General features: G+C 39.9%; 1 protein-coding gene across 3 annotated transcripts in view; it reads left to right on the forward strand.

Annotated features, from left to right (window-relative positions):
* The window catches only part of fam133b (family with sequence similarity 133 member B), a 43,021-nt gene extending 34,494 nt beyond the window's left edge, over positions 1 to 8,527 (forward strand). For 2 of the 3 annotated variants that reach the window (XM_072575268.1, XM_072575269.1), the window contains exons 10-11: positions 3,296 to 3,343; positions 7,876 to 8,527. In XM_072575268.1, coding sequence (XP_072431369.1) covers positions 3,296 to 3,343; positions 7,876 to 7,968 — 141 coding nt within the window. In that variant the 3' untranslated portion in view covers positions 7,969 to 8,527. Of the gene's footprint in view, positions 1 to 3,295; positions 3,344 to 5,003; positions 5,162 to 7,875 lie in introns of those variants that run through there. The other variant, XM_072575270.1, reaches the window with a different exon arrangement.
* The last annotated feature ends 12,653 nt before the right edge of the window (positions 8,528 to 21,180 follow it).

Raw genomic sequence — 21,180 nt, forward strand, 5'->3', positions numbered from 1 at the left:
TTTTAATGTGATTTTTTTTAATTCACAGTTACAGAGAGAAGCTTCCTGGGTGACCATTTAATACTGGATCTTGCAGTTGACTGACAGTCATTGAGAGTAAATTGCTTCTTGGGTAGTTTCATAGATTTCAAGTCAGACTCTTCTCAACTCCTCATTCCTGTGCATGTCCCATAACTCTTGACTGCTCTATCAACCAAACATCTGTCTAATTCAGCATTGAATTTATTCAATGACTCAGCCTCCACTGATTTCTGGGGATAAGAATTCTGCAGATTAACTCAAGAAAAAAGAAATCAGTCTTGAATAGTAGACCTAAAATTGTTAAGCTGAGTTCAACATTCCCCACAAGGGGTTCCCTTGAGCAAAATGAGGCAGGGATCTGGGAGTACCAAATAGAGGGATAGGATTATTCCAGCGTTGTGGAGAGCTGGGGAGAAGTAAATACCTGTGTCAGGAAACTCTGGGATAAATGTTCTTGGCTTGCAGGAGGTGGTTTAGATTCTTTTTACTATTTGTAAAGAGGGTAAGTTGGCTCCCATCAAGAGGAGGAATGCAAGATGGCAGGACTAATCTACCCTAGATTTCTGGGCTGTTGAAGAATCCTTCAAGCTGTTAATTTAGTTCAAAGCCTGAAGCAAAACCTGCAGTTTTGCTGCAGTTTGTGACCATTTACTTCTATATCTCAGATGTAATAGTGAAATGTCCAGAACTGGATATTTCTGATTGAGGGCAAAGAAAAATCAGTCATATAACTAAGGGCAAAAGGAGTAAACAAACAAGCTTGCATTCGTCGATCTAATCCAGATTAGATGTGAACCGAGTCTTTTTTTCCTTGCATGATTACTTGCTATGATACACTTTGATTACTGTTGATGTATTTATATTAGCATTTGATATCTGACTTTAAAACTTATGCTCTTATATCCTGCTGTATGAAGTGTGCTGTTGATCTAATTTCTTTCAGACTTTTTTTTAGAAAGTCTTTTCATGATATTGTATTGCAAAATGTGCACTAGGATAAGATGTTTCATATTTTGATATTTACATGTATTGCATTCAATTGCATATTTACAAGCTTAAAAGCTACCAAGGTACTAATTATTTATAATAAATCAAAAGCCTGAAGCCTTAAGGTTGATACCCAGAGACCAAAGACTTTTTTGGATTTGTTAAGACCAAATCAATCCATGACCCAGAAGGTGATGACACTTTGGTAAATAGACCAATCTGTGACACAGAAAAATACTAGGAATAATCATAGAGATGTACAGCATGGATATAGACACTTCGGTCCAACCCATCCATGCCGACCATTTGCCAACCAAATCTAGTCCAATCTGCCAGCACTGGCCCAAATCCCCCTCAACCCTTCCTATTCATATACCCAGCTTTTAAAGGTTGTAATTGTACCAGTCTCCACCACTTTCTCTGGCAGCTCATTCCACACAAGCGCCACCATCTATGTGAAAAAGTTGCCTCTTAGATCCCTTTTATATCTTTCCCCTCTCGCCCTAAACCAGTGTCTTCTAGTTCTCGACTTCCCCTACCCCAGGGAAAGCACCTTGTCTGTTTATCCTATCCATGTCCCTCATGATTTTATAAACCTCTAAGTTCACCCCTCAGCCTCTGTTCCTCTGGGAAAATAGCCCCAGCCTATTCAGCCTCTCCCCATAGCTCAAATCCTCAAACTCTGGCAACATCCTTGTAAATCTTTTTTCTGAACCCTTTCAAGTTTCATAGCCTTCCGATAGGAAGGAGACAGGAATTGCACGCAATATTCCAAAAGTGGCCTAACCAGTGTCCTGTACAGCCGCAACATGACCTCCCAACACCAATACTCAATGCTCTGACCAATAAAGGAAAGCCGCCTTCACTATCCTATCTACCTGTGACTCTACTTTCAAGGAACTATGAATCTGCACTCCAAGCAACACTCCCCAGGACCTTGCCATTAAGTGTATAAGTCCTGCTCTGATTTGCTTTTCCAAAAATGCAACACCTCTCATATCAATTAAACTCCTCCTGCCACTCCTCAGCCCATTGGCCCATCTGATCAGAGTACCTGGTGTAATCTGAGGTACCCTTCTTCGCTGTCCTCTACACCACCAATTTTGGTGTCATCTGCAAACTTACTAACTATACCTCCTATGTTCACATCCAAATCATTTATATAAATGACAAAAAGCAGTGGACCCAGCACCGATCCTTGTGGCACACCACTGGTCACAGGCCTAGCTTCAAAGATTCATACGAGAGATGCACAGACTTGTGATTGAAGATGTTTGCTTTTTTCAAGTTACTTGATAATGAGCATGTTTAGCAGATGGATAGACCACTAACTACACAAGGAGTGAAAGATGATATTGTATATTCAATATTTGTGAGACAGTCATGCAGCATGGAAACAGACCCTTTGGTCCAACTAGACCATGCCATCCATATTCCAAAACTAAACTAGTCCCACCTGACAATGCTTGGCCCATATCCCTCCAAACAGTTTCCTGTACATGAACTTATCCAAATGTCTTTTATTGGAGCTGTACCTGTATTCACCATTTTCTCTGGCAGTTTATTCCACAACACTAACTACTCTGTATAAAACCATTGCCCTTCATGTCCTTTTAAAATCTTTCTTCTCTCACGTTAAAAAATATGGCCCCTAGTTTTGCTACATTGGCAAGCATGTCAATCATAGTGCATACAGCAAGATCTCACAGATCATAAAGGTCAATGCTAAGTCATTGTGATAACTGGAAAGAGGAATATCAATGAAAAATGCACCCTAAGTGTCATGTGAATTGTATTTTAATTGGTTATTAACTTGGGATTTACTTCCACTCTTATGTGTAGGAGCAAATACACATGGAGCTGCGCACTTTAGTTTTCATCTCTAAACAAAAGCTTGACTGCACAGAATAAACTACAGGTCTAGTATTCATAGAAAAATAGAATTTTATCTTCTGGCAGACAGGACTTTGATTTCAATCCTAGCAAATTTTTTTGTCCTTTAAAAGTTGATGTAAAAGCATAAACTTCCTTTAAAAAGAAGAATCACCCAAATGGCACTGAACTTCACGACATCCTATTCCTTGTCCCTGTTTACTATCAGGTGTCTAAACCATAGCTATAGTAAATGTGAAGTTGAAAAATGATTCAAGGTATGTATATAATTTTAAAAATTAAAGCTTTAAGGCTGTGGGAGATAATAGGACCTGCATTTGAAGTGTGCAGATTTCATGTTTATATTTCTTATTGGTGTCCACTGTATTTCATTAATCAACAATTTGTTTTCAAGGTACAGTCAAGGAAAAAGAAAAGTAATGAAGAGAGAGAGAAAACTGCAGTAAGTGCTAAAAGTCTTATAATGCAATAAATTTGACAGTGCAAATAACTCTTTATTACAAACCTTTGATTTATTGCACATGATAGCTGTCTCCCCCCCCCCCCCCCCCCCCCCCAACCATGCAAATGTATTTATGGCGACGCCAAGAACAGGAATAAAGCACGGTTGCATTCAAACACCTGATGAGTATGATTACATTTCCCACCGAATATAGTTATTTCTTATGATGACTTGGCAGTTGATGCCTGAAATCTTACTCTGGTGCTATTAAGGAGAAGCACAAATGTCCTGCTGAACAATTCAGATCCTGGAGTGAAACTTGACTTGATATATCGTAAATTTTACATTAGTTACCTTGGTGAATCATAAACATTTTCACAGAGACTGGCATTCTTCAAATGCTCAAATGCAGAGAAATATCACCCCAGTCTAAACTCTTTAGTTTCCTTCCTGTCTGACTTTTTCTAGTCATTTATCCTGAACTGCTGACACAGTTTTACTACTACTTTCCAGTCTGCCAGCAAGAATCTCCTTTGCATTCTGATGGCTTGAGCATCTTGTCATTTCTGACAGCTTGAAAACTACTACATAAATACACTTAGCATAGAGACTTTAGAAACTCAACACATTTCTTTTCGGAGGGTTAGCTGTGAACTTGATCTTTTTGCTAGTCCGAACTGCATTCCTGATTCTTCTGAACAGAAGCCAATACTGAACAAGTGGTCCCTGGTCTATCTTATCTGTCTGTCCTAAACTCAACAGTACAAACATTCCATCAGTTAATACCACAGGTACCTAGCTATGCACATGATTAAATCTCATGCTTTCATGGAAGTGATATATTTTGTTCCAAAATAAGAGAATATTATGTGCAGTTCTGGTCTCCTTCCTATCGGAAGGATGTTATGAAACTTGAAAAGGTTCAGAGAAAGATTTACAAGAATGTTGCCAGGGTTGAAAGATTTGAGCTACAGGGAGAAATTGAATAGGCTGGGGCTGTTTTCCCTGGAGCGCTAGAAGCTGAGGGGTGATCTTATCGAGGTTTATAAAAGCATGTGAGGAATGAATAGGGTAAATTGACAAGGTCTTTTTCCTGGGGTGGGGAAGTGCAGAACTAGACGGCATGGGTTTAGGGTGAGAGGAGAAAGATATAAAAGAGATCTATAGGGCAATGTTTTCACACAGAGGGTGGTGAATGTATGGAATGAGCTGTCAGAGGAAGTGGTGGGGGCTAGTACAATTGCAACATTTAAAAGGCATCTGGATAGTATATGAATAGGAAGGGTTTGGAGGGATATGGGCTGGGTGCTGGCAAGTGGCACTAGGTTAGCTTGGGATATCTGGTTGCCGTGGACGAGTTGGACCGAAGGGTCTGTTTCTGTGCTGTTCATCTCTCTGACTCTGACAGCAAATGCAGAAAGCAAGCAACAAGTTATCCACTTGCGCCGCTCTCAAGATATATTAGAGAAATTATATAACTTCTAATAATTAATAGAGAACAAGTATTAAACAGCAAGCATTAGATAAAGATTATGATTGAATGCTAACACGAACAGATTCTCTTACTCCTTTATCTGCAATATTATTCATGTATTGTTAGGCTCTGTGGAAAATTTCTGGGAATTGATCTTAATGTACTGAATTTTGATTAAAATTTCAGTGAACTAGATAATCAATGAAGAAGATTTGGAATAAAGTTTGAAAATATTTGGAAATTACTTGTAATGCACTGTCAAGAATGTACATAAGTAGGTTGAGGCCAGTGTTTCTGTAAAATTTGTAAGTTGATTAAATTAAACTTAGTACCTTATTCTTAAATATTACATTTGTGTTGGCAGCTCTTTCATTACTATCTTAAGAGGTATAGTCTGACAGGAATTGCTCATTCAATCTTATCTCCATACAAAGGCTATTCCTAATTTTGCTTAACTACTTGTTTTTATTTTAGAATTTTCCTTTCATTAATGCTTTGTGAACCAGTGAAAATAGTCTGATTAATTAATTTTCTCTTAACCCTAAAGACCTCCAGAGTCATCTTAACCTCATAAACTCTAGTGAAAATTCCCTAATTTATGAATTCTCTATACTTAACCCATAACACTTCATCTTAGTAATATCCTCGTAATAGCTTACTAAATTTCATTGCGTCTTTCTATCCCTTTTCTATCTGACTAATAATGTGCACAGAACAATCTTTTCAGCAGTCATCTGATTAAATTTTTCGCCAAGTTCATTACTGCCCAGTTGCTCTTGGTTTGCATTTGGATATATAGGACACAAGGATCTTGTTTGCAAGTTTTATGACCTTCTATCTTTGTATTCTCATGCTTAACAGTGCATGTATTTGAACCTGCATTCCCTTAGCTTTACTCCTATTTAAAACGCTGCTTTCTAAAGTTTCTTTCCATTCTCTAGCCTTGATTATCACTTAACACATGCATTTTACTGTCCATCTGTCAACTTTGCTAGACAGTTTTCTTTCCTGCAATCACAATTTCTCCTCTGCCCCAAATTAGTGAATGCTGCTGACAGCAGAACAAGAAAACAACTGAATTGCTTCAAATAACTCCTCTCGTCTAAACTTGTTCACGTCATTCAACATTCAGAAGATTCTTCTGAACAACTTGCACCTAACATTTTTTTTGCTTTATTGTTCTTCTCCATGACTCTAAGTATTGCTCACTGTGTTTTATGTTCAGTTGCCTGTTTAAGTTCAAACTCAAATTTGAAATTGACAAGAGTAATTTAAATGGATGTATTAATAAGTAACCAGACTTTTTGAATCATGGAAATGTTATATCCGCCAAAACTCATGGTCATATAAAATGTGCTATTCATCTCTAACAGATATCTAATCATGATGATTAGGATGCCATTTTTACAAATGCAGTACAGTGGCCCAGTGGTTAGCACTGCTGCCTCAGCTCCAGGGTCCTGGGTTCAGTTCTACTCTCGGGCAACTGTTTTCCCCGTGTTTGGGTTTCTGCTGGTGTTCCAGTTTCTTCCCATAGTCCTGAGGTGTGCAGGTTCAATGGATTGGCCATGCTAAATTGCCAATAGTGTCCAGATATGTGCAGGTTAGGTGGATTAGTCATGGGAAACGCACAGTTACAGGGATATTGTGGGGGAGTGGGTCTAGGTGGGATGCTCTTCAGAAGGTCAGTGTGGACTTGACAGGCTGAATGGTCTACTTCCACACTTCTATGATTTTATGAAATGTTTAATTAGTTTTGCGTCATTGACACACCTAAACAGTCGATACTTGCGAGTACACTGATTTGCTTCACTCTGGTCTATCAAGCCTCCTCCATGGGCCTGCCTGCAGCCCTGACAGTGCTCACTATAAGAGTTCTGGTCCTGCCAGCTCCAGTAGCTGAGACTTCCTGTCCAGTGATGGGCAGCAATCCAACTCTCCAAGACTTCATCCTGGCTGAAAGATATTATGACTGCAGGGTCCCTATAATTTTCTGTAATTTTTTTTTTGAAAGTGTCATTTTTAAAATGTAGCTGAAACAAATATCAGGCAAAGTTCTGTTATGAATGATGTGCAAATAGTCTACCAAAGTTCAGCAAACATTTTCCCAAAAAGTGGACACATTCCTCCAGCTTCTTCAGGATTATTTCTTTGTATAATACGTAATTTGGAAAATGGGATTCTAAATAGTTAGTGCAGCATGTTATCCAAAATGAAAAATAGCTTGCCTTGTCATCAAATTAAATGGCTATTTGTTGGCTAACGGGATCAGGCCAAGTCAGCCTAGATTTACAAATAGGAAATCCTAGTTAACAAATGTACTGGCATTTTTCAAGGATTTGAGTAGTAGAGTTGTTAAGAGTTGTAACAGGCACAAAACAATGGAATAAATAGGTCTTTTTCTGAGTGGCATCCTGTGACTAGTAGAATACTTCAGGGATCAGTGCTGGACCCCACCTATTCGCAATATATATTAATAATTTAATGATGGAACTAAATGTAATGTTTGTAGATGACACAAAGCTGGGTGGAAGGGTGAACTGTACGGAGGATGTAGAGATACTTCAATGTGATCTGGATGTTGAGTGAGTGGGCAAATGCATGGCTCGTCGAGTATAAAGTGAGATTCTCTGCCACACAAAGTGGGTTCAAACCAAAAGAATAAATCTTTTTCAAGTAGGAGTTGGACATAGTTCATAGGATGAAAGGGATCAAAGGGTAAGGGGAGAAAGCAGGAACAAGATACCAAGTTGGATGATCAGCCACAATCACATTGAATGGTGGATCAGACTCAAAGCACCGAATGGTCTCATACTCCTATTTTCTGTGTTTATCCTTTTTAAAATTTAGTCTAATTCAGGAGTTCTGACTCCCAGTACATAATTATTTCTGTCTGCCAAACAGAACAAGTAAACTTATTCCATATTGCTTAGTTTGATCAAATTTTCTTTTTTCTTTCCCCAGGCCATTTGAAATGGTATTATAGAATAAGGCATCCATTTGCATTTTGTGATCTCTTGATACTGTATTTATACTAATTCTTTTAAATGTTGCTCAGGAGAAATTGAAGAAGAAAAAGAAGCATAAGAAACATGGAAAAAAGAAAAAAAGGTCAATAGTTCAGATTTTGATTCAGCATGAAAAAGAATGAATAAAATTATTTTTTAAAAGTGCATCTTTAGGTTCTTCACTGAACTCTGCAAGCTGCATGGCAAAGACCTGAAGAGTTGAGATGGAAAAGGACTTGAACACTAAACGCATGATTTTCCGAACTCTGCTTGCATTTGCAAACACTTGTAACTTCACAAGTTGCTTTTATTTATCTGAAGTGATGAACAACAAATAAGCCTCCGTGATTTCTTTTTTGTAGGGTTTAAGTATACCAACTGTGAACATTTTTGATAAGTAACATAGTCCCTTGATAACTTGTTTAAATGTGAGATGATCCAACTGTATCTGTCTATATCATATGAATCTAAACAGGACTGCTAAGTTGGAAAATTTTAAGCAGTTCGTTATTACTGTGTTACTGGTTAACTCTACAGAAAGTGATGCCTGTTAGCTTGCTGCCGTCTGGCCTACACTAGAAAGCTATTTTTCTATAATTTCTTGATCCTTTAGCTCAATGTATCTAAGTTTTCAGTTGTTTTAGTTTGCAATTTGTTTCTGAACAGGAAATAGTATCATTCCTAATAAAGTATTGACCTGTGTTTTATAACTTTGTAAAATATATAAATTCAGTCATAAAATATCTGTCCTATTGTCTGCTGTTTGTCATAGTGGTCAGTGTATATTTAAAGTATCAGTCACTATTGATATAATTGACATCTTTTAATAGTAATAATATGGCATTCCTAAAGGTGGTAATTTGAAATTTCATTTGTCTTGACTAAACTGTTTGGAGACTACAAATATTATACTATTGCTGGTTAGTTTTTTTTAGTTTACCTTAAATTGTCCTTTCAAAGCATGTAGAAACATGGACACCTTTTATAGGCTTATAAAAATGATAGAGGAAAAGGTGATCCTGGTAGGATTATAGAACAATGGATGAATAAAGATATTGAGATTCTAGTCAAGGGAAAAAAATAATCATACATTAGATATAAACAACTGGGTTCAAATAAATCTCTTGAAGAAAAGAGTGTAGGAGCCTACTTAAGAGGGAGATCAAGAAGGCAAACAGCAAACATAAGATAACCTTTGCAAATAAGCTTAAGGATAATTCAAGGAGATACTAAAATACATTAAGAGCGAGAGCAACTAGAGAGTGAGTAGGCCCCCTTAAAGATCAACGAGGTCATCATTGTGTTAAACCTCAGCAGAGGGGAGAGATATTAAATTAATATTTTGCATCAGTTTTTACTGTGGAGAAAGAAGTGGAGGCTAGAGAACTTGGGGAAATAAATACTGAAGTTTGTATACAATTCACATTACAGAAGAGGAAGTGCTGGAGGTCTTAGAAAATATAAAGGTGGATAAATCGCTGGGACCTGATCTAGCATATTCCAGGACTTTGTGGGAAATTAAGGAGGCGTGTATCGGGCGCCTTGCAGAAATATTTTGTATCATACGTAAATGCAAATGACTGGAGAGTGGCTCATGCTGTGCCTTTGTTAAGAAGAGATGTGAGGAGAAGCCTGCAAGATATAGACCTGAGAGTTTGACTTCAATGAACAAAGAACATTACAGCACAGGAACAGGCCCTTCAGCCCTCCAAGCTTGTGCTAATCTATATCCTCTATCTAAATTTGCCTATTTTCTAAGGATCAGTATCCTGTTGCTCCTTGCCCATTCATTTATCTGTCTAGGTACATCTTAAATTATGTTATTGTTCTTGCCCCTACCACCTCTGCTGGCAATGCATTCCAGGCACCCACCACCCTCTGCATAAAGAACATTCCACTCCTATCTCCTCAACTTTTCTCCTTTCACTTTGAACTTGTGACCCGAGTAATTGAGTTCCCAACTCTGGGAAAAAGATTCTTGCTATCCACCCTGTCTACACCTCGTGGTTTTGTAGGCCTCATTCGGGTCCCACCTCTACCACCTTCTTTCCAATGAAAATAATCCTAATCTACTCAACCTCTTCTCATAGCTAGCACTCTCCATACCAGACAACATCCTGGTGAACCTCCTCTGCACCATCTCCAAAGCATCCACATCCTTTTGGTAATGTGGTGACCAGAACTATACGCAGTATTCCACATGTGGCCGAACCAAAGTCTCACAACTGTGATACGACCTGCCAACTGTTGTACTCAATACCCATCTGTTGAAGGGTATGCTTTCTTGACCACTACTGACCTGCGTTGCCACCTTCGGGGAACAATGGACCTGAACACCCAAATCTCTCTGTACATCAATTTTGTCCAAGACTCTTCCATTTAATGTTCACTCTTGAATTGGATCTTCCAAAATGCATCACTTTTCATTTGTCCAGATTGAATTCCATTTTCCATTTCTTTGCCCAACTTTCCAATCTATCTGTATTCTGCTGTATTCTCTGACAGTCCCCTTCACTATCTGCTACTTCAGCGGTGAGTACATTGTTGGAAATGCTTCTGAAAGATAGGATTTTAAGCATTTGAAGAGGTAAGGAATGATTAGGGATACTCAACTTGGTTTTGTGCAAGTGAAATCATGTGCCTCAAATTTGATTTGAGTGTTTTTGAAGAAGTAACCAGAAAGATTGAGGGCAGAGAGCTAGACATTGTTTACTTGGACTTTAGTAAAGCTTTTGATAAGGTTCTGCATGATAAACTATTTTATATTTAGATCATGTAGAATTCAGGGTGAGCTTGCCAATTGGATACAAAATTGGCTTAACATAAGGCAACAGTGATAGTGGTTGGTTGTGACCAGTAATGTTCCACAGAGATTGGTGCTTGATCCACTTTTGTTTACCATTTATATAAATGGTTCAGGTGAGAATATAGAAAGGATGGTTAGTAACTTCCCAGATGACAGCAAGATTGGTGGTATAGTGATCAATGAAGAAGGTTACCTAAAATTACAAAGAGATGTTAATAATTGGATCAATGGGCTGAAGAGTGGCAGATGGAGTTTAATTTGGATAAATGCGAGTTACTGCATTTTGGTAAAGCAAGCAAAGGCAGGTCCTATACAATTAAAAGTAGGGCCTTGGATAGTGTTATAGAACAAAGGCTGGGGTTCAGCTGCATAATACTTTGAAGTTTACATCACTTACAGGTTGGGTGGTTAATAAGGCATTTAATATGCTTGCCTTTGTTGTTCAGACCTTTGAACATAGGAGTTGAGATGCCATGTTGAGGTTGTATAGGCTGTTGGTGAGGTCTGTTCTTCAGTACTGTCCAGTTCTGGTCTCCCTGTTATACGAAGGATATTATTAAGTTGGAGAGGGTTCAGAAGAGATTTACTAGGGTATTGTCAGAAATGGAGGGTTTGAGTTACAAGAAGAGGCTGGATAAGCTGGGACTTTTTTCACTGGAGTGTAGGAAGTTAAGAGGTGACCTTTAGAGGTTTATAAAATTATGAGCATAGGTAAGGTGTTAATTCCCTGGGATGGAGGATTTCAAGACTAGAGGGCATATTTTTATGGAGAGAGGAGCAGATTTAAAAAAGACACAGGGGCAATTTTTTTTTACACAGAGTTAATGTATGGAATGAATTTCGAGGTGATGTTGAATGCAGGTACAGTTACAGTTTAAAAAACATTGAGGTAAGTACATGAATGAAATGTTTGAAGGGTATGGACCTAAACCAGATAGTTGGACTAGTTTAGTTTGGGATTATGCTTGGCTTGGACTGAAGGGTCTCTTTCTGTGCTGCATGATTCTAATACTGTCCTAGTCAGTCATGTTCTAATACTGTGGAGAAAATGGTTTGATGTAAGCAATCAGCCATGATTTAGAATGACAAAGTAAGCCTGAGGGGCCGACTGACCACCACCTGCACCTATGTTCCTGTGAGCATCAAATGAAGATTTATGGCTTGAATTGAGGAATGAAGAAGTAGTAATCACAATACTGAATGATGCTAGAGGAAGGTGGTGGTGTAATGGTAACCTCCATGACGAATCTACAGCCACAGGCTAATGTTCTGAGGACATCAGTTTGAATCTCACCATGGAAAAGTAGTGAAATTTGAGTTCAATAATAATCTGGATTAAAAAGCTATCTTAATGGTGAACACTGTCATAAAAACTGGTTAATTAATGTCCACTAAGGAATCCAATCTGTCATCCTCGTCCATTCCAGCCCACGTGGTTCCAGACAGCTATTTAATTGACTCCTAGCTACCTTCAGAAATGGCTAAGCAAGCCACTCAATTCAAGGACATTTTTAAAATTTGTTTCTGGGATGGGGTGACATTAGCTCAACTAGTATTTAATGCTGATCCCTTGTTGCCATTCAGCAGGTGATTGTGAGCTGCAATCCTTGAATTGCTTCCACCCATTTGGTGTGGGTATACTCTCAATGCTGTTAGTAAGGGAGTTTCAGAATTTTGACCCAGTAAGGAACAGCAATATTTCGGTCAGGATGGAGACTTGCTTGAAGGGTAACCATGTATCTGCTGCTATTATCCTTTTGGATGGGATTGAAAGGTAATAGCCAGGAAGACTTGCTAAATTTCTACATGGATACACTGTTGCTACTGAGCATCGGTGGTGGAGGGAGTGGTTGTCTGTGGATGTGATGCAAAATCAAGTGCATATCATTGCCCTAGGTTGTGTCAATCACCTTGTGTATTGTTGTGGAGCTGCACTCGTCCATGCAAGTGGGAGTATTCCATCACACTCCTGGCTTGTAGGTGGTGGACTGGCTTTGGGAAGTTGGGAGATTTGTTATTCACTGCAGTTTTCTAACCTCTACCCTGATCTTGTGGCCACTTCATTTATGTGCCTAGTCCAGCTGAATCTCTGGTTAATAGTAACCCCCCCAGAATGTTGTTCGTGGGGATTCAATGATGGCGAAACTGACATTGAATGTCAAGGGATGATAATGATTGTCTCTTATTGGAGATGTCCATTGTCTACATTGGAAATGTCTATTATCTGGCATTTGTGTGACACAAGTGTTGTTTGCCATTTTTCAACCCAAGCCCAGATAGTGTCCAGGACTTGATGCATTTGAACATAGGTTACTTCAGGATCTGAGAGGTTGCAGAAGGTGCTGAACATTGTGCAATCATCAGTGACCATCACCACATCTGACCTAATGATGGAGGTAAGGTCATTAATGAAGCACCTGAAGATGTTTGAACCTTAGACACTACCCTGTGGAATTCCTGAGTGGTGCCCTGGAACTGAGATCACTGACGATCGTGAGTATGTTGATGAGTGGTAATTATCCAAGTTGGATTTGTCCTGCTCTTTTTGTGTTGTATTGTCACGTAGCTATGCTGGAACCATCTTCAAGACTTGATAGAATGTCATTGGGGGCCATCGCCTTGGCAGCATCCAGTACACTCAGCCATTTGTTGATATCGTGGAGTGAATCGAATTGGCTGAGGACTGGCATCTGTGATTCTGGGAATGTCTGGAGGGGCTAGATCGTCTGCTTTGCATTTCTAACTGATGCTTTTTGTGCATATTTCAGCCTTAGATTATGCACCGATGTGTTGAATCTCCACGCATTGAGAGTTGTAGAGCACCACCTCCGGTGAGTTGCTTAACTGCCATCACCATTTACAACTGGATATGGCAGGACCAGAGTTTAGGTCTGATCTGTTGGTTGTGGAATTGCTTTGCTGTGTTGATTACTTGCTGCTTATGCTGATTACCGCACAAATAATCCTGTGTTGTAACTTCATCAAGTTGACTTCTCATTTTTAGGTATGCCTGATTATGCTTTTGGTATGTACTTCTGCAATTTTCCTTGAACCAGGGTTAATCCCTTGGCCTGATGGTAGTGGTGGAGCAAGGGATATATCCAGTAGCTCACAGTTGCTCGTGGATCCCCAATCTTGAATTTTTAGATCTCAAAGTTTATCCTATTTAGCATGCTAGTCGTGCCACACTCCACAATGCAGGGCAACTTTAATGGCACTTCATCTCCACCAGGGATGTGCAATGGTCGCTCTTACCAATGCTGTCATGGACATATGCATCTGTAGCAGGCAGATTGGTGACGATGGGGTCAAGTGTACTTCTCCCTCTTGTTGGTTCCCTCACCATTTGCCCCAGACACAGTCTAGAAACTATGCCTTTTAGTTTCACATAGCTCAATCAAGCCAATCTTAGTGACAGACATTCGAATCCACGTCAGGGTATATTTTGTCTCCGTGCCACCCCAGTGTTTCCTTGACGTAGTGTTCAACATATAGGAATCTAATTTCTCTGCTGAGTGGTGGGTGTGTTCTCAGGAGCAGGACATGGTAATCAGCAGAAGTTTGCCAATTTTTGATCTAATACCATGAGACTTCATGGGGTCTGAAATCAATGCTGGCTTCTAGGTCTGTTCCCTCTTTACGATACTATATATTACTGCTGGGTAGATGCTGCCAATGACAAAGGGCATACTCACCAGTGGTAATGGGCTTGTCTGGGACATTATGTTTAAGATAAATGATCCTGTGAGTATTACTATGTCAACTGTTACTTGAGGCATCTCCCTCAATGTGGGAGCCACACCCCCCCCCCCCCGAAGTTGGCATGGACCATATTGCAGGTTTAAAAGGCTGAGATTGCCATTTTCGATGCCTTGGACGATGCTGGGTGGATTATCCGGTTTTGTTCCTTTATAGGGGAATTTTTAACTGGCTGATACAACTGAAAGGCTTGCTCAGTAATTTCAGAGGGCAGTTGAAAATCAACTACATTGCTGTGCTTCTGGATTTACACATGTCGGGCAGAGCATTTTGATCCCTGAAGGACATTAGTGCACCATCTGGGTTTGAATGGCAATGGTTTTATGGACATGTTAGACTTTCAATTTCAGGCTTTATTGAATTCGGATACCACCTCCTGCTCTGGTGGAACTTAAGCCTTTGGCCCCTGAATGCTACCAGGTCTTTGGATCAATAGTTCAGCCACATATCATTACCTTCTCCCTTTGATGATTGAGATTATTGGGGGTTGACTACTGGCCCTGCTAATTTCAAAGATAATACGCTCACCACATGCACAATATTTTAGAATGTAATGACTATAATTTATAGCAGTAAAAAGGAAATGTTGGGTCCTTTAATATAAACTTGGAGAACAAACACAATAAGGTTATACTCGATGGGCTACAGTTGGAATTTCATGCCCAATTCTGGACACACTTCAGGAATGAGGTAAAGACTTTGGAAAGGTTGCGGAAGTAGTTTATTAGCATAGTTCTAGCAACGAAAGACTTCAGTCGCTAAAAGCGACTGTACAAAATTAAAAATCACACGACACCAGGTTATAGTCCAACGGGTTTAATTGGAAGCACCAGCTTTCGGAGTGCGACTCCTTCATCAGGTGGTTGTGGAGGACACAATTGTAAGACACAGAATTTATAGCAAAAGTTTACAATATGATAATTATACATTGAAAAATAGCTTGATTGTTAAGTCTCTCATCTGTTAGAGTGACCATGTTAGTTTCACTTCTTTCACCCGCCAGTTTCAATGTGCCAAAGCAGGGAACCAAAATGGCCTCCTCAGGATACAGACACATGCTGCAACTGATAGGGTACGCTTCGTTGTTCAGTATTTCCCAGGAGCCAAAAAACTACGCCATGTTCTTCACAGCCTGCAACACATTATCAATGAGGATGACCACCTCACCAAGACCTTCTCTGCTCGCTTTTAAACAACCACCAAACCTCAAACAGATCATTGTTCATAGCAAACTGCCTGGCGTTCAGGACAGCTTCATACAATCCTGTCACAGTAGGCGCTGCAAGACGTATCAAAGAGTGGACATGGATACCACCATTACATGTGTGGACACCTCCCACTATGTGGCAGGTACTCATGTGACTCTGCCAACATTGCCGATCTCATACGCTGCAGGCAAGGATGCCCTGAGGCATGGTACATTGGGGAAACTGAGCAGAGGCTATGGCAACGGATGAAGGGGCACCGCATAATAATCAACAGACAGGAGGGTTCCCTCCCAGTTGGAGAACACTTCAGTGGTTCGGATCATTCGACCTTGGATCTTCGGGTGACCATCTTCCAAGGCGGACTTCGGGACAGGCAGCAGCAAAAAGTGGCCAAGTAGAGGCTGATAGCTAAGTTCAGTACCCATAGGGAGGGACTCAACCGGGACCTTGGGTTCATGTCTCACTTCAGGTGACCCCATTGCACTATATATATTATATATATACACACACGCTCACTCTGACATTCATTCATGCACCCTCTCACAGACTTAGACCCTTTTACACTCCCACACACATGTATACACTCTCTCACACAGACACTCACAACCCCCCACCCCAGATACACATACACACTCCCACACTCTCACATGCCCTCTCACAGACTTAGACCCCTTTACACTCGCACACACATATACACTCTCTCTCACACAGACTCTCACAACCCCCCACCCCAGAGACACACACACATACATTTGTGGGGTGAATTTGTACTTGCACAGTTACATTGTATTTTGCTCAAAAACTGCATAAATCCATTGAAAGACTCTATTAACTCATTTTTTAGATTAGAATCAGTCTAAACATTATGGCACAGACAACAGCACACAGGGGGCTTAACACCTTCAACATATTATCTGGGTTAACACCAGTTCTTAAAGTTAACCTGAAAATGTAACTTTTAAAAAAGGTTTTGTGATTTACGTATGAAATAAGTGAAACTAACATGGTCACTCTAACAGATGAGAGACTTAACAAACAATCAAAGTATTTTTCAATGTATAACTTAAGTTACATCACACTGTAAACTTTTGCTATAAATTCTAGGTCTTACAATTGTGTCCTCCACAACCACCTGATGACAGAGCAGAGCTCTGAAAGCTAGTGCTTCCAATTAAACCTGTTGGACTATAACCTGATGTGTGAATTTTAACTTTGTACACCCCAGTCCAACACTGGCATCTCTAAATTAAGTGAGAGTGGATTAACTGGATGACTTCTTAGAAAATGAAACTTGGAGGTGTTCTCAAGAAGGATTTTGATATTGAAAAGTTAGAGACAAACTGTTTCAGTGATAGAAGGATCTAAGATGATTAATGAAGATTCAGAGACAGTGTGAGGAAAAAGAAATAATTTACTGTAGTAGGCTGTTAGCTGAAATACATAATCTAAAAGGTGCATAACAAATTCAGTATTGTCATGGACCAGTCCAGAGCATCTCAAAATATTTTAAGAAAAAGTTAGGGTCTAGGCTACCTTCTTATTTTAAAAGCAAATGTAAAATGCTTTGTTCCAGGTGCAATTCGATTGGTCACACTACTTGATGTTAAGCAAAACACAATTTATTCAAGTGCTACAGTTAAAATACAGCAAAAGGAGGAAGAAGAACTTAGAGTCATAGAGATGTACAGCACGGATTCAGATCCTTCGGTCCAACTCCTCCGTGCTGACCAGGTATCCTAAATTAATCTAATCCCATTTGCCAGCACATGGCCGATGTCCTTCTAAACCCTTCCTATTCATATACCATCCAGATGCCTTTTAAATGTTGTAATTATACCATCCTCCACCACTTCTTCTGGCAGCTCATTTCATACACACCACTGTCTGTGTGAAAAAATTGACTCTTGCGTCCCTTTTAAATCTTTCCCCTCTCACCTTAAACCTATGCCACCTCGTTCTGGACTCCCCCACCCTGGGGAAAACACCTTGGCTGTTCACCCTATTCATGACCCTCATGATTTTATAAACTTCTATAAAGGTCACCCTTCAGCATTCGACACTCGAGGGAAAACAATCCCCAGCCTATTCAGCCTGTCCCTGTAACTCAAACCCTCCAACCCTGGCAACATTCTTGTAAATACTTTCAGATCCCTTTCAAGTTTCACAACATCTTTCCTAAAGCAAGGAGACCAGAATTGAACAGTATCCCAAAAGTGGCCTAACCAATATCCTGTACAGCTGCAACATGGCATGCCTGATATCCCAATTCCTACAATCTATGCTCTGACCAATAAAGAGTCAAGGGTGTGGTGCTGGAAAAGCACAGCTGATCAGGTAGCATCCGAGGAGCAAGAGAATCAATGTTTCAGGCATAAGCTCTTCATCAAAAATCAGGCTGATGAAGGGCTTATACCCGAAACATCAATTCTGCTTCTCGGATGATACCTGACCTGCTGTGCTTTTCCAGCACCACACACTCAACTCTGATCTCTAGCAGCTGCAGTCCTTGCTTTCTCCATACTGGCCAATAAAGGCAAGCGTGTCAAATGCCTTCTTCACTTCCCTGTCTATCTGCAATTCTGTTTTCGAGGGACTATGAACCTGCACTCCAAGGTCTGTTTGTTTGGCAACACTCACTCCCCTGTGTCCCAATATGACCACATGACAGATAAGACACCACACTTGCAAAAAAATGTACAGTCAGTATGCAAAACTTTTCATAGAACTGATAAACCACAGGACTCTGCCATTTGAGTCATTATGCCTCTATCAGCATTGGAAAGTGATATCTAATTAATCCTCCTTCTTTCCCTAATAGCCCATCACAGATATACTAAATACCATTTTTAAAATGCACACACCACCCTCTGCGTGAAAATGTTGCCCCTTAGGTCCCTTTTAAATCTTTCCCCTCTTACCCTAAACCTATGCCCACTAGTTCCGGACTCCACCACCCCAGGGAAAAGACCTAGTCTATTCACCCTATGCATGCCCCTCATGATTTTATAAACCTCTATAAGATCACCCCTCAGCCTTTGACACTCCAGGGAAAATAGCCCCAGCCTATTCTTCAGAAGTAAATGGGACTAGATTTATCTAGGATATCTGCAATGCTTGCAGTAGGAAGAGAGACCCCAGCTTCCAACTGTAACTGAGAGAGGAAAAATAGCTTAAAGTCACAGCATCGTCATATAATAAAGTATTCACTTTTAAAGGGTCATTTAAAATATAGGTGATGGGCTATTGGGGAAAGAGCAAGGAAGTTGAATTAATTGAATATCACTTTCCAAAGCTGATACAGTGGCAAGTGGCAGTTTCCTGTGGTTTATCTGTCTGTGGTTCCATGAAAAATTTCCCGAAGTACCCATTTTTGCTTAGTGAGACTATATGTTTTGCAAGAGTGGTGCCTTATCTTACACGTGGTCACATTGGGAAACCGGCACCAGCCAAGTAATTTTGTCTGTTCAGAACTAACTTGGTTCTAGCAGATCATGAGATGGTTGTAGTCATACTCATATGCTCAGTCAGCTCACAATGTGTGGAACATAGGTGTGTAATTAAAGAGAATCGGAAAAACAAAAATGAACAAACTAGTTGAGATACTGATTAATTTTAATATCTTACATGAGTTAATAAAATGTGGAAGTCTAAATCACTTTCACTCTATCTATTTTATATTTAACTTTTATTATCTGTACCCACCCACTTTTAGAATCTTTTGCAATTTATGTTGGGATGTGATGCAACAGATTTCTCAACAGAAACATGTTGGTTGAACCATGCGATCAATGATCTTTATAAGATGATTCAGTAATATATTAAATATATCTTGCTGACCAATAAATAACAAATGATCAAATTCCTTCTATAAACCATGTCATACCCAGTATCCAAACAGATTTATACAATGCAGCTTTGTTACTCGTCATGTAGGTAACCTGCAATAGTTCTGCAGGCCCACATTGAGTCTTTGTCTTCTCAAACTAAGCTAAATGTAACAAATATTGCTAATGAATGACAAATGGTAATGGTAAAGATTAATATAATTGTAAGATTATTGAAAAGTTAATTGACCTTGAGTCAAAATGTTAATGATACTCTTTGATTCATTTCAAAATATTACAAGATGAAGGGGATGGGGCCTATAGGCATCTAAAGATCATCTGTGGAAGAAATCAGAGGATGGTTGAGGAAATAGTCAGCAGAATTGTCACGATTAGTGTCATAGAACATAGAACATTACAGCGCAGAACAGGCCCTTCAGCCCTCAATGTTGCGCCAACCTGTGAACTATTCTCTGCTAGTCCCCCTACACTATAGAACATGCAAAAGGTGTCAAATTGAAGATGCATGAACCAGCACTGGTGCCACCACAGTGCTGACAGCCATCAACACATGATACACATTGCATTTACTGCAGAATAAATGAGAGTTTTACTAACAACACGAAACAATCTCAAAACTATTCAAATATAAACAATTTTGTTATGTATATTGTAAGTGCTCAAGATGTTTTTTTTGGCAGTAACAGTAACAGATGTTTGACATCACATGAGATCCCCTGCACAAAAGGAAGATTATTTTAAACACAATGTTCGCATCTTTATCACCCTGAAAATGCGAAGATTGGCAAACTGGTGCAGTTCTTCGTGTATGGCTTGGGAATATTGTCCTGGAACTTAACCAACCTGTTATAACAGGAAAGGCTTCTGGCATTGCTTCTTGAAGCTTGAAGAGCAGTGGAGTATTCTTTGCAATCAAACTTTCTACCAAGTATACACAAGGAGGTTGACTCAGAGGCTGGTGTCAGAGGTCAGGTGAATAGAGAAGGAGTCGCACAAGTTCCCACTTTTGTCATCACTAGCAACGTAGCCTTCTGACACATGTAAAAAGAGAAAACAGACATGGTGAAGGAACTATAAGCTGCCAATCTGAAGGAATGTAAATGAAGTGACTTCAAGACTTAAATTGCAACTCACTCTTCTATTTGCTAGAGCATCCATTAGCAAACTCTTGGGCGCTTGAGTGACATTGGATCCTTTGTCTCTAATTATTCCAGGGTGTGCGCGCAGTACAAGGCTCTGCTCTCCTTGGATCCATCTAGCAAGGATACTTATAGCTTTTTGTGGAATGAGCTTCCAAAGGTCAATCCACACTACACTCCCTGATACTCCTTTGAGCATGGTGGTGCTGACCAGTGCCCTTTGTCTAATCTCAAGGTGCAAAGTCCTATAGTTGATTGACTGGCCAATGCCCTTTCACAACTCCTAAAGGGTAAAGGCTGGGTGTTGATGCTGAACCAGTGCATTTTGCTAAATCTCCAGGGAGAAACCCCTGAGGATGAATGGGCTCGTTGTGACTGTTGCCCTTGGGAAGATGGTGGTGAACTGTCTTCTCAAACCACTGCAATCTCATGTGCTAAAGGTTGACCCATGATATCCTTAGGGAAGGAGTTCCAGGATTTTGATCCAGTAGTTGTGAAGAAACAGTGATGTATGATGACGAGTGGCTTGGAGAGGAGCTTGCAGGTGATGGTGTTCCCATGTAACTGCTGCCCTTGACCTAGAATAAAACAGAATAGA

The sequence above is a fragment of the Chiloscyllium punctatum genome, chromosome 8, assembly GCF_047496795.1.
Source record: "Chiloscyllium punctatum isolate Juve2018m chromosome 8, sChiPun1.3, whole genome shotgun sequence".
In the NCBI taxonomy this organism is placed as follows: Eukaryota; Metazoa; Chordata; class Chondrichthyes; order Orectolobiformes; family Hemiscylliidae; genus Chiloscyllium; species Chiloscyllium punctatum.